Source organism: Podarcis raffonei, chromosome 13 (assembly GCF_027172205.1).
Source record: "Podarcis raffonei isolate rPodRaf1 chromosome 13, rPodRaf1.pri, whole genome shotgun sequence".
In the NCBI taxonomy this organism is placed as follows: domain Eukaryota; kingdom Metazoa; phylum Chordata; class Lepidosauria; order Squamata; family Lacertidae; genus Podarcis; species Podarcis raffonei.
This window is the reverse complement of record NC_070614.1, coordinates 14,744,728-14,758,710: the sequence shown is the minus strand read 5'-3', so window position 1 is coordinate 14,758,710 and position 13,983 is coordinate 14,744,728. Positions and strand designations below refer to the sequence as shown.

The window sequence follows — 13,983 nt, the reverse complement described above, 5'->3', positions numbered from 1 at the left end:
TCTTGCAATGAACAGACCACATACTGTTAAAGTAAGTTTAAAATGTTTTACTTACACAGTGTTCCAAAGGTCAGATTCATGCATTTATCCAAGCAGCAGCAAGGAGAACACAGGCAGAATAATCTTGGGTAGAAAATACAGAAAGGTAGCTTCAGGCACATGCTCTAAGCTTGGAGCTTGCTTAGGCACATCCGCCTTGGTTGTTAACATGGCGAGAAGAAAGGAGGAACAGGAAGAGAAGACTTCACTTCCTCCCTCATTGGAGAAAAGGGGGTGTGACCTAGCTGAGTCTAGGAATCCAACTTGGTTGTCTTAACCCCTTCATGCACTAACTAGCACTCATGCATAGTTGTGTTTGACATCAGTTTCCCACACAAACTCCCAGCGGGAAGGGGCAAGGCGAGGGGGACTTCTATCATTGCAAGAGAGAGAGGAGGGCCTTATGACTCAGAGGGGAGGAAGCGTTGCCTCCCTTTAGGGAGGACTGCCAAACACAGGTGGACAGGCAGTTGAGGTGTATGGCCAATGAGCAAGGGGCTAGTCAGTGGTTGGTTGGTTGGAAGGTAAGGAGCCCACCAGTAGGTGGAGCCAGAGCCAATGGCAGGCAGAACCAGCTAACTCCTCCTTGCTGAGTTCTACAAGGACAACCCTGAGACTGTTTTGTTTTTGTTGGGTTGGGGTTAGTTACCGTATTTTTCTGTGTATAAGATGACGCTTTTTGCTAAAAATAGGCAAAAATTGGGTGTCGTCTTACACATGAATAGTGAATGCAGAGGGGGGACGTGCGATTAATGGCAGCAGCAAGCAGGAGATTGGCAGTGGCGATTGGGCCGGTGATTGGTGGCTGCGGCAACGCCTGCTGACGATTGGCTGCGGCAATTGGGCAGGCGATTGGCAGCTGTGGTGAGGTGTGCAATCGACAGTGGCTGTGGCAAGCGATCGGCAGTGGTGGGTGGGTGGATGAGCGTTTGGCAGAAGTGACCTCCCCCACCCCCCCAAAAAAGCTAAACAACTTAATTTCTTAATTTTGGGTTTTAAAAAATTGGGGTCGTCAGCAACCAACAAAGCTCAGCCCCCTTCCTCCTCTAGGCAGGGCGGGGAGAAGCCAGGAGGAGGGAGGGAGGCGGCGGCGCCACCATGGGAGGGAGAGGGAAAGAACACACGCGCTGGCGATCCATGCAGCGATTCCTGGACCATCTGTGGGCCAGATTCAGAAGGCTATTGGGCCTGATCTGGCCCACAGACCTTAGTTTGCCAACCCATGTTCTAAACTAAGCCCTGTCCTTGGAACAAAAGATGCGGTTCTGCATATGTTTTATTTTCTTGGTAGCATTTGGCTCAAGGTGTCTTTCGCTACCATCCCCTCCTGCCATCCCTTCCCTCCTCCCTTGCGTTGCTCAGTCCTCTTCTGAATTTGCGAACGGCATAGGTCAGAGGTAGGCAATGCAATGCCCGTCGGAGGTTGTTGGGACTACAGCTCCCATCCGTTGCAGCCAGTATGGCCAGTGGTCAGAGATAATGAGAGCTGTCGTCCAGTGATGTCTGGAAGGTGTAGATGCAGGTGTATGCAAAACTGCGCCATCACAGAACCCTGCTTTTCTGCCCCACTTCCACTCCTGTGTAATCTCCTCTCCTTCCCCTGCCCCCTTTCTATAATAATAATAATAATTTATTTATACCCTGCCCATCTGGCTGAGTTTCCCCAGGCACTCTGGGCAGCTTCCAATTAAGTGTTAAAAACAATACAGCATTAAATATTAAAAACTTCCCTAAACAGGGCTGCCTTCAGATGTCTTCTAAAAGTCTGGTAGTTGTTTATTTCCTTGACATCTGGTGGGAGGGCGTACCACAGGGCGGGTGCCACTACCGAGAAGGCCCTCTGCCTGGTTCCCTGTAACCTCACTTATCGCAATGAGGGAACCGCCAGAAGGCCCTCGGTGCTGGATCTCAGTGTGGCACTTAACTCAGTGTGGATCTCTTCTAGTGGCGCTTAACTTCCAGACGCCCGGTGCAGAGATGGATCTGAACGATGGGCGCTTTTTGGTCAACGGCCGTTGCGGCTACGTGCTAAAACCCGCTTTCCTGCGCAACCACCAGAGCACATTTGATCCTGAAGCTCCCAAGGGCAGGACAGGCCAGCGCCCGGTTGCCCTCACTATCAAGGTATAGTAGCATGCAGAATGTTTTTGTGCGAATGCCTGGCTTCCTGTTTTTCTGCATGTATTTGGGTGTGCATGAACTGCAATGCGCTGTTGGGCATCCTCGTTTGGGCTGCATTGTCAGCTGTGTGTATACTGCAGTTCTTCAGAACCCGGAAATACTGTGTGTAATTTTAGGGTGTGAAATGTAGTTTCTGGGTTCTTCTCCTTAGTGATGGCTCTTAAAAATATGTTATGGAGTATGAGGAATTCAAACCTGCTACTGTTTTTGGGATTGCACAACACTTGGCTTGGTGAGTTGATGATTGATGTAGAAGCACATAAACTGTTCTCGGAAAATCAAAGAACTTTCATTTTACCTTCTGAAAATGTCAGGTAATGCCGAACAATAGCCAATAATAATAATAATAAATTATAACTGCAAGTACTTGACAATTATTTTTAATGATTTCTGTGCAATTTTATGCACATTTTACTTACCAAACAAAACTAATTTATATTAATTCAACCAAAATATCTTTTGAATTCCCAAGTCACATTACAACTATTTTAGTGCCCCTCATTTTTGGAATTTGGAAAGCTGAAAAATTCAACACACCCTAGTGTGACATTCTAGTGGGTGCATAATTCAGTTTCCTGACTCTCTTTGCTTTTGTTTTGTTTTTAAAGAGTACCGTATTTTTCGCTCTATAACACGCACCCGACCATAACACGCACGTAGTTTTTAGAGGAGGAAAATCCGTAGGCATGCCACCCGTAGGCATTCCCTCCATAACACGCACAGACATTTCCCCTTACTTTCTAGGAGGAAAAAAGTGAGTGTTATGGTGCAAAAAATACGGTAACTCTCCGGCCCTCGAGGCTGCAAAATGCTTGAAAGGTGTGTAAATAAGGTTTTCAGCTTCAATGCCCTTTTCCCCTTCCGTGACTAACAAAGCCAGAATGAATAAAGCAGGACAGCACAAATTGCTGAATAAATTCTACAATATAAGCGATATTTACTGGCATTGTTTTATGCTGGTTGCAGAATTCATCTTTTTTCTTGCTGTGGAAACTGGGAGTGCCTGAGGGCAGGGTTTACATTTTTATTTTGCCAAGCACAGATTACTCATTGCTCTGACTTTAGTTCAGCTGGCACAGATTCGTTTAAATTTGGGATTGCATTTTTAAAATGCTCAGTACTAAAATCATATTTTCTTTGGTTTGCTGACGGTTCTTAAGGGGAAGGGGAGCATTTTACCACAGAGCCTAGGACTTGCCGATCAGAAGATCGGCAGTTCGAATCCCCGCGATGGGGTGAGCTCCCATTGCTCGGTCCCTGCTCCTGCCAACCTAGCAGTTCGAAAGCACGTCAAAGTGCAAGTAGATAAATAGGTACCACTCCAGTGGGAAGGTAAACGGCATTTCCATGCACTGCTCTGGTTCGCCAGAAGCGGCTTAGTCATGCTGGCCACATGACCTGGAAGCTGTACGCTGGCTCCCTCGGCCAATAAAGCGAGATGAGTGCCGCAACCCCCAAGTTGGCCATGGCTGGACCTAATGGTCAGGGGTCCCTTTACCCTTTACCTTATGGAGGATGTTCTAAACCAGGGGTCAGCAAACTTTTTCAGCAGGGGGCCAGTCCACTGTCCCTCAGAGCTTGGGGGGGCAGACTATATTTGGGGGGGGGGGAGAAAAGAAGAACGAATTCCTATGCCCCACAAATAACCCAGAGATGCATTTTAAAGAAAAGGACACATTCTACTCCTGTAAAAACACGCTGATTCCTGGACCATCTGCAGGCCGGATTTAGAAGGCAATTGGGCCTGATCCGGCCCTGGGCCTTAGTTTGCCTACCCATGTTCTAAACTCTTTCTTTGCCACCCTCTTCAGGTGATCACAGCTCAGCAGCTGCCCAAACTGAACAAAGAGAAGAGCTCCTCCATCGTGGACCCCTTTGTGCGGGTCGAGATCTACGGAGTCCCTGGGGACTGCGCCAAGAAGCATACTGAATACAAATTAAACAACGGTGAGGGGGAAATGGAGTGCAAATGACATAGACACGTGGCCTGCAAAAAGTCCCAGCATTGATTTCTGGCATCTCCAAGCAAAACGAGGCATCCTTTGCCAGCTGGACTATCTCAGCTGGTAGAGCATGAGAGCCTTTTAATTTGAGGATCGTGGGTTTGAGCCCCGGGTTGGGCATTGCAAGGGGTTGTAGTAGTTGACCCTTGTGGTCCCTTCCAGCTCTACGAATCCAGAGAGAGAGAGAGAGAGAGAGAGAGAGAGAGAGAGAGAGAGAGAGAGAGATTTGCTTTCAATACTGGGCAGTGTTTCCCAAACTTGGGCCTCCAGCTGTTTTCAGACTACAATTCCCTTTGTGGTTTAGGGCCCTCGTATTTACGGGACCGCCTCTCCTGGTATGCCCCACAGAGGACCTTAAGGTCTGTGAATAATCATAGTTTAGAGGTCCCGGGCCCTAAGGAAGTCAGACTATCCTCCACCAGGGCCAGGGCCTTCTCAGTGGTGCCTCCGACCTGGTGGAATGCTCTGTCCCATGAGACCAGGGCCCTGCAGGATTTAACTTCCTTCTGCAGGGGCTGTAAGACAGAGCTATTCCGCCTGGCTTTCAACTTGAACTTAGCCTGATCTTTTATTCCCCTTCCTTCCCTCCCCGTCCACTTTTTATGAAGATTACCCGCTCTGGGATCCCACAGCTAATTCTCCCCTGGTCTCCTCGCTGGCCCAAATAGGACTAATTTATATGCAAGGGCCGCAGAAAGAAACTGAGATAGACCAATTTTTAAGAACCAATGGATTACAAAAAATATCTTCAGAAAATAAATTAATATTGAATCAGCAAATTACAGAACAAGAAATCGAAGGTGCCATTCAGAACATGCAATTGGGCAAATCTCCAGGACCGGACGGACTAACCTCCAAATATTATAGAACTCTGAAAGACTTTTTAATTCAACCATTAAAGGAGGTGTGCAACGAGATTTTGGAAGGGAAAAGGGCGCCTGAATCGTGGAAAGAAGCATACATCACATTGATACCTAAGACAGAAGCTGAAAAGACACAACTAAAGAACTATCGTCCCATCTCCCTTTTGAATGTGGATTATAAAATTTTTGCAGACATTTTAGCTAATAGACTTAAAAAAGTGTTAGCGGAAGTAATACACAAGGACCAGGCAGGCTTTCTCCCAGGCAGACATTTATCTGATAATACAAGGAATATAATTGACATTTTGGAGTTGCTGCAAAGGAATATCAATACGAAAGCTGTCTTAGTTTTTATTGATGCGGAGAAAGCCTTTGATAACATTTCTTGGAGTTTTATGAAGAAAAATTTGAAAGGGATGGGAGTGGGACAGGGGTTCGAAAATGGTATAGGAGCAATATATTCAGAACAAAAAGCAAAATTGATTGTAAACAATGTGGTGACTGAAGATTTTATGATAGAAAAAGGAACACGTCAGGGTTGCCCTATCTCTCCATTATTATTTATCTCGGTCCTGGAGGTGCTGCTGAATATGATTAGAGGGGACCGGTCTATTAAAGGAATACAGGTCGGAGCCAAACAATATAAATTGAAAGCTTTTGCAGATGATCTGGTTTTAACTCTACAGGAGCCGGAATCTAGTATGAAAAGAGCTTTGGAATTGATTAAAGAATTTGGTCATGTGGCGGGATTTAGATTAAACAAGGTAAAAACTAAAGTATTAGAGAAGAATTTACCTCCAATGGAAAAGGATAGGTTTCAGAATGAAACAGGTTTAACGGTGGTTAAGAAAGTGAAATACCTAGGGATAAATATGACCGCGAAAAATTTGAACTTATTTAAAGAGAACTATGAGAAATGTTGGTCAGAAGTTAAAAAAGACTTAGAAATTTGGTCTAATTTGAAGCTTTCCTTGTTGGGTCGAATTGCAGCTATAAAAATGAATGTATTGCCAAAAATGTTATTTTTGTTTCAATCTTTGCAAATTTTGGACAAGATGGATTGTTTCAAGAAGTGGCAGAGAGATATCTCGTAGATTTGTCTGGCAGGGCAAGAAACCTAGAATAAAGTTTAAAATTTTAACTGATGCAAAAGAAAGAGGTGGATTTGCCCTGCCAGACCTTAAATTGTATTATGAATCAGCAGCATTCTGCTGGTTAAAAGACTGGCTGCTTCTTGAGAACACGGACATTTTGGATTTAGAAGGTTTCAATAATGTTTTTGGGTGGCATGCATATTTGTGGTACGACAAGGTTAAAGCTCATAAGGCATTTAAAAACCATATTGTCAGGAAATCTCTGTTCAACGTCTGGATAAGATATAAAGATTTGCTGGAAAGTAAAACCCCAAGGTGGTTGTCACCTATGGAAGCTAAGGCTCAGAAAAAGCTCAATATGGAGGCCAAATGGCCAAAATATTGGGAAATTTTGGAACAAGAAGGTGACAGATTGAAACTGCAGAGTTTTGAAAAACTAAAGGACAAAGTGCGAGATTGGCTTCATTATTACCAAATAAGAGAGGCCTATAACTTGGACAGAAAAATTGGCTTCCAGGTGGATAAATCAAAATTGGAAACAGAACTGTTAGAACCAAAAACTAAGATTTTGTCAAAGATGTATAACTTGCTGTTGAAATGGAACACGCAGGATGAAACGGTCAAATCAGCAATGATTAAATGGGCGCAGGATTTAGGTCATAACATTATGTTTGCTGACTGGGAGCAGTTGTGGACCACCGGTATGAAGTTTACGGCATGTATTGCCTTAAAGGAGAATATTATGAAAATGATTTACAGGTGGTACATGACCCCAGTCAAGCTTGCAAAAATTTATCACCTGCCTGACAATAAGTGTTGGAAATGTAAAGAAGCTGAGGGAACATTCTTTCACCTTTGGTGGACATGCCCAAGGGTCAAGGCTTACTGGGAAATGATATATAATGAACTCAAGAAGGTATTTAAAAGTACCTTTCCTAAGAAACCAGAGGCCTTTCTTTTGGGCATAGTTGGCCAATGGGTGCCAAAGAAAGAGAGAACATTTTTTATGTATGCAACAACAGCAGCAAGAATACTCCTTGCCAAGTACTGGAAGACACAAGATTTACCCACCGTGGAGGAATGGCAGACGCAAGTGATCGACTACATGGAAATGGCCGAAATGACTGGCAGAATCCGTGACCAGGGAGAAGATTTGATCGAACAGGACTGGGAAAAGTTTAAGGACTATTTACAGAAATATTGTAAAATTTTGGAGTGTTAATATGTTGTGGGAAGTGAAGGAAACAGGGTTTGTGTGACTTGGTTAAAGGTGAATTAAAAGAAGAATGTTAAAAAGGACAAGGGGTTATGAACAGAACATTATTATGTCATATTATACAAGATGAGATATGGATTAAAATAATGAAAAATCGGGACATAATATTTAGAAGAATGCAAAATTAAGTATGGTTTAATAAGGTTTTGAATTTGCTGAATTGGATTAGAATAAGGAGGAACACAAAAAAGGGGGATGTGAGGAGGTCAAGACAGAGGGGTATGGAACTATATAAATTTAAGAAAAAGGGTTTTTCATTTTTCTTGTTTTTCTTTCTATCTTTCTTTTTTTTCTGTTATACATTTTTGCTTTTCTGTTGTATTTGTTGTTTTTTATGTGAACCTTATGTATGGAAAGGATATAATTTGAAATGATGAATTTTTTGTGTTCTAAAACCTTAATAAATATTTATTAAAAAAAAAAACAAATAGGACTAATTTAGCCAGCTAGCCCTGGTGATCATCTAATGTTTATTGGCTGGATTTCCCCCCTAAATTGATTTTTGAATTCTGAATTTATTGTTATTCATGTTTTATACTGTATTTTATGCTGCTTTTTGTTGTGTCAATTAAGTGTTTTAAATTTGTTGTTAACCGCCCTGACCCAGGTTTTTGAACCGGGAAGGGCGGGGTATAAATAAAAATTTATTATTTATTATTATTATTATCCCTGACAACTGCTCTTGCTAGCCGGGGATGATGGGAGTTGTAGTTCAAAAACAGCCAGAGAACCAAGTTTTTTTAAGGGAAATTCCCTTAGTCCTAATAGGATTCCTCGCAAGAAAAGGGAAAAGTTGACAGCTCTGGTCAGGGAAAAGATGTGTGCAGGAAAAAGGACCAAGTCTTGGGCGTGCAAGTCAGCTTCCCGAGAATCTCTGGGTTTACAAAGGTTTCGGGGCACAATATTCCTCTGGAATTGTGCCGCGGGGAAGAAAGTCTCTGTCTCCTAAATGTCTGATTTCCCGTTCTTTGTAGGATTCAATCCGTGTTGGGACGAGACGCTGACTTTCCAGGTTCGGGTGCCAGAGCTGGCGCTGGTGCGATTCGTAGTGGAGGATTACGACACAACTTCCTCCAACGACTTCGTGGGGCAATTCACTCTGCCGTTGCCCAGCCTGAAGGAAGGTGAGTGGCAGCCTCAGGAGAGCTCAGGTGCAGAAATGATTCTGGAATCATGTATATGCTAAATAGGGACGTGGGTGGCGCTGTGGGTTAAACCACAGAGCCTAGGATTTGCCGATCAGAAGGTTGGCGGTTCGAATCCCCACGACGGGGTGAGCTCCTGTTGCTCGGTCCCTGCTCCTGCCAACCTAGCAGTTCGAAAGCACGTCAAAGTGCAAGTAGATAAATAGGTACCACTCCAGTGGGAAGGTAAACGGTGTTTCCGTGCGCTGCTGTGGTTCGCCAGAAGCGGCTTAGTCATGCTGGCCACATGACCTGGAAGCTGTACACCGGCTCCCTCGGCCAATAAAGCGAGATGAGCGCCGCAACCCCAGAGTCGGCCACGACTACACCTAATGGTCAGGGGTCCCTTTACCTTTTTATATGCTAAATATTTTGAATAATTGTAATACATACAGTTGGCAGGTAGCAATGTGGAAGCATATATTGTGTTTTTCTCCTTTTTCCCCTCTTAACTTTATTCTGTTTGTTCTCTTTTCTATTTCATTTGTTTCCTCTTTGCATTTGCATTTTTTTGTATTGGAAAGATTTATACGAAGGCTTGGCGGGGTGGGAAGAGAGAAGAGGTTCTCTACTTGGGACTGAGGAGGACCCAAACAGGAAGGGGGCAGTCGGGAGGGGGGCGGTCCTTGCCTTGAAAGGCAGAATAGAAAGGGTCTCCCAGGGTGGGAGATTGGGAGAATTAGTATGTTCTCAGGTGCAAAACGGGAGGGTCTCCCTCTCCAAATGTGGATACAGTGGAACCTTGGTTCACAAACAGCTTAGATGCCAAACAAATCGGCTCCTAAACGGCGCAAACCCGGAAGCTTCTGCAGGCAATCAGAAGCCCCATCAGACGTTCGGGTTCCAAAGAACGTTTGCAAACTGGAACACTCAATTCCGGGTTTGCAGCATTCGGGAGCCTTTAGCTTTTCCAGGTCCACCACATATCTCCCTCTTCCTTTCTGACTGGATTTCCCTCCTCAGGCTACCGGCATATCCACCTGCTCTCCAAAGATGGGACTTCTTTGTCTCCAGCCACACTGTTTGTGCACGTCAGATGCAGGAAGATGTGAAAGGCGTTGGATTGTCAAGAATCCAAGTCAAATCCGGCCTGCGGTGGAGGAGTGGCTCTGCTGATTCCGATAACCGGCCGCCGCTCACCCAGATGTGTGCATCTGGACCACACTGAGGAAGCAGCATGCCCCAGCCCCCCTGGTCTGGGCTGAATCGGGTGTGCAAGCAACCCTCGCTCAGAGAGCCCGACTCGCATTAGGGTTAGAAGACTGAAAAAACCTTTGTGCTATTGAAGATAAACAGCCCAAGCGGTGTAGCAACTCCTAGAATCTCTCTCTTCCGGACATGGTTTTTAGCTTGGGGAGAGGGCCCCGGCCCATCCCCTTCCCCATTACGGTTTGGGAAGGGAACACAAGATGGGAATATCTTCCTTAAGTTTCTGACAGTCACACGGCTCTTGTGAGAAGTAGCGAGTGAAAGGATTCGTACACCTATTTTGCGTAGCTCTTGTTAGAACGGGGATTTTGAGAACAGAGGTCAGGAGGAACAGAGGGTTGAGGGTTGTGAGCAATCCGCCGGTGGACGGATCCTGTTTGAGGCTTCTGGTACAGCCCTCTAGGCTGCAGAGGAATGTGAGCCACAGATTGAACCGAGCCTAGACTAGCCTGCCCGTGGCAATATGGGTTTGGAGAAGACCGCCCCATCAAAGTGCATTTGGTAGGAAGTTGGGTTGAGGCTGTAGGAAACTCTTATCTTTGCTTCTTTAGGAAATAGGCAGCCAGTCCTCTTCAGCTGGCAGTCAGCTTGCGAAGCCAGTCCAGACTTTTGATACCTTGGCAACAAATTCTGGCTAGAAACGCTTAAGCTAGCCGATCGTCAGTCTAAATCACAAGCCTCTGACTTCCGATTGTCCCAAAAGAGCAGGTCAGAACTCGTATTATACTAGGCTCTCAAAGTAGTACTGTATATATTTGTTCAAGCGTTAGCAAATTAATATTAGCGTGCCCAAAGAGTTCACGTACATGTCACACTATATTTTAAGAAGCACTTTTTCCTACTGGTTCTTTTGAAGATGGGATTACAATAAGCTCCTGTCCTTCAGGATAAAAAAGGCTTGCTACCTCCACAATAGCTTTTCCCCTTGGTTAATTTGAAAAGGGCATATTAATACACCTAATCTTTCGGCGCTTTGGGTAGTTGCATCACAGTTTAAAAGCAGGCATTATTAGCAAGTTAACTAGCCATTTTGCCAGACAATAGGTCATTTTGGAGCTCCGCTCAACCTTGCCCCTTCTAGTCACTTAATATCAGAGCTTTTTGGCTCAGTGCACAGGTTCTGTCCATTATTGACCACGGATTAACAGCCACGGATTTCCTAAAACGAGAAATCCCTACTTGGTAGAGGGAAAAGCCAGACAAATCGCATGCAGCCCATCACATTTGATGGGGATGAGGGAGTTTGCTTAATTTCCTTTGCAGACACAAGGGGAGTCACGGCTGTGTGCAACTTCCTACACGTAGGTGGGTGCAGTTAAGGCTTACATTCAAAACAACTAGCTTGAAAAGCCTTCCTTTTTGGTAACGGTAAGGCAAGAGCGCTTGAAGGACAGTGACCGAGGGACTGGCAATACACGTTGTTAAGGGGAAGCGTGGCAAGTGACTTAGACCGCTTCAGAGAAAAATAGAGCTGCATCGCTGGCTAACACCACAGCCCCCGTTCCAAGTTATACCTGCTAATGCAAAAATGCGATACGCTGGCCTTGCCTTTTAAGCCCCCAGTAGCAGCTAATGATGCAGAGGAAGGGAAAGTTGTAAAGCAATGGACATTATCAGAGACTTTGGATTATTGGACGTTCTCAGAAGGAAGAGGAAATGACTGTTGACATGGGGCCATTTTCCCCAGTGACAGCCCCACACATTTCTTACTAAGGGGGGACTGGACAAAGGCAGTTTTCAAAAGGGAAACAAACCTTGCTATTAAATACATATCCCAAGAAAAGTAGGCAGATGGTGGGAATTCCACCCGACACCTAGAGAGCACCATTTTGGCTACCCCTAAAATAGGGGTTTGGGGGATTGGGTTGCAAGCAAAGTAGATTTAAGTAAGGCAGAGCTATTAAAAAACAAACAAATATCTTTCTAGAGATTGTTTAAAGAAGCAATCAAGCGAGTTTCTGTAGAGTTGGGTTTAGATACTTTGATCTACGGGATCTGGTCTGAGCCCATCTCTAGAACATGGTAGACTGTATGACAATGCCCTGCATTAGACAAATTCTTCCCAGCTCTCCCCCCCCCCCCCCCGGATCATAATTTCACTATGAACTAAACAGTTTACAAATCCAGACTTTGCAAACTCTGCAAGCAGCAGCACTGGTGTGATTTCACCTCTTACCCATCTCTCTTCTTTGATATTATAAAGGAAGAAGCCCCCCAAGAACCAGTGTCACTTTCTAGAATTTGATTTTGAAAGCTTCTATGTATCAAAAGAGACTGTTGTTTATAATGTATTGAATAGCTATAATAAAAATATTTTATTTTAACAAAATCCCAGTGTCACATAAATTTCAAATTCCATGGAACAAATACGGCGTGTTTAAATGACAACAAAACAGAACATCTTTGCCCTTAACAGAGACATAACTGTGATGGGACTCAGGGCAGGAAATGATATCCGTATGGGAATCTGCATTTCAGAATGTGGAGTCTGGTTTTCAAAATCCACATTTCAACATTTAGTATTTAAGTTCTGAGCGAGCAATTGGTTTCTTGGGTAGATGTTGGATTCCGAAGCTGGCATGTGCTGTTTTCAGTGCACAATTTCAGACCTTAAAAGTAGTGTTTGCAAGTAGTGTCTAAGCTTGAGTTCCTAATCTTAAAATCTGGAACTTCCTGAGATGTACAGGACTGCAATACTCTGTGGCCTTTCCCATTTATAAAGTGATGGTAGTGGTATAGTTCTCGCCCCTCTACCAATATTCATGTGTTGTTCAAAAGGCCTTTCTGCCAATGACAACCACGTCACAATGATGTGGCAAGGAACATCTATAGCTGCGTCTTTTATTTTTTGGTGGAAAATTGAAAGCAAACTTCACTCCAATAGCTGAAAATGTTAACTTTTAGAGTTTGTGAGGAATGATGATGCTTTATTCTTCAGTGTACCACAAGAGTGGTCTTCAACAACAAGGATTGTTCGATTTAGGAGTATTGGGTGGAATCAACATTTCCCAGGAGAGGGAAATATTCTGTATCCCAAACAAACGTGGCATTTCTCTGTGTTGCCCTCTCGTGGCAAAGCCACCTTTTTCCTCCTCCTCCTTCCTGCCCCTGTGCCATCGACTCTTAGGCTGTAGGCAGCAAGTTGAGACAAGAAGTTATACAAGTCATGATTCAAGATAATCGCCACCACTCCCAACTATCCGTCAAATTTTTTAAAAGCAAGGAGAATGCAAAAGGATCTAAACAAAGGATGGAGAAAGGCAGCCGAAAGCAGCTCCTCCAACAGGTTTGTGTTTTTAATCGCCTCCTCTGCAGTGTTTTGATTGGCTAAACACTGGTTGGCCCTACTATAGACTTTGGGATTGTTCTTTATTGATCCCCTCCAGCAGGAAGCTCTCTAAAGACAGAGCTCTTTTGCTGGTAGAACTCAACATATAGCCAAACCCTTAAAAAGCATTTCCGTTGAGAACAGATTAATAGGCTCTGCATCCACAGTAAGGGACATGCGAAGGAGATATGTCCTGCACTGCTGAGCCATCTCCCATTAGCACACAGGAGACATGAGGTTAGGAAGTGTGTTCTCCTGCCTCTTCGGAATGGAAAACCTTACTTTCAGCAGGACTTTTTAAAAAGCCACTGTCGCACTCACAGCCCCCACCCCACCCCACGAGGCATGACTATATTCATGTGGTTCCCATCTTAATGAATCACACACTCAAAAGCCATTGAAGTAGGATACCACTGTCAGATCTTTGGCCAAAGTAAGCAGATACTCCCCACCAATAAGCACACAAGGGGTGAAAAGAAATATTACACATTTATCACATTTGAAGAATGCTATACAGAGACTGCAATATATATAGAGAGAAACGCACAAGCCCAGGCTGGATGTCTGTGTCCTCATCACAGCACACCTCAAAAGCGTATCCAAAATGAAAATGGATCCAAACCAAGGGCAAAATGCTAGAAGCGGAACTATCAAAGTCTATACAGGATCTAGAGCTGGGAGCATGTCTGCGAAGCAAACGGGAATTAGCCAGGGAAACTCCAGTGCTCTTTCAATGCCAGAGGCATGTCCTGTCGAAGAAGCTGCTGCCTTCAGGCTTATAGTTCTTGAGAAGTTTTCAAAGCACT

General features: G+C 44.4%; 1 protein-coding gene across 1 annotated transcript in view; it reads left to right on the top strand.

The window, feature by feature from the left end:
- The window catches only part of PLCD3 (phospholipase C delta 3), a 96,492-nt gene extending 84,314 nt beyond the window's left edge, over window positions 1–12,178 (top strand). The window contains exons 13-16 of the mRNA XM_053362727.1: window positions 1,985–2,163; window positions 4,032–4,167; window positions 8,431–8,580; window positions 9,604–12,178. Of these exons, the coding sequence (XP_053218702.1) occupies window positions 1,985–2,163; window positions 4,032–4,167; window positions 8,431–8,580; window positions 9,604–9,692 (554 nt within the window). The 3' untranslated portion in view covers window positions 9,693–12,178. The remainder of the gene's footprint in view (window positions 1–1,984; window positions 2,164–4,031; window positions 4,168–8,430; window positions 8,581–9,603) is intronic.
- Window positions 12,179–13,983: the final 1,805 nt, after the last annotated feature.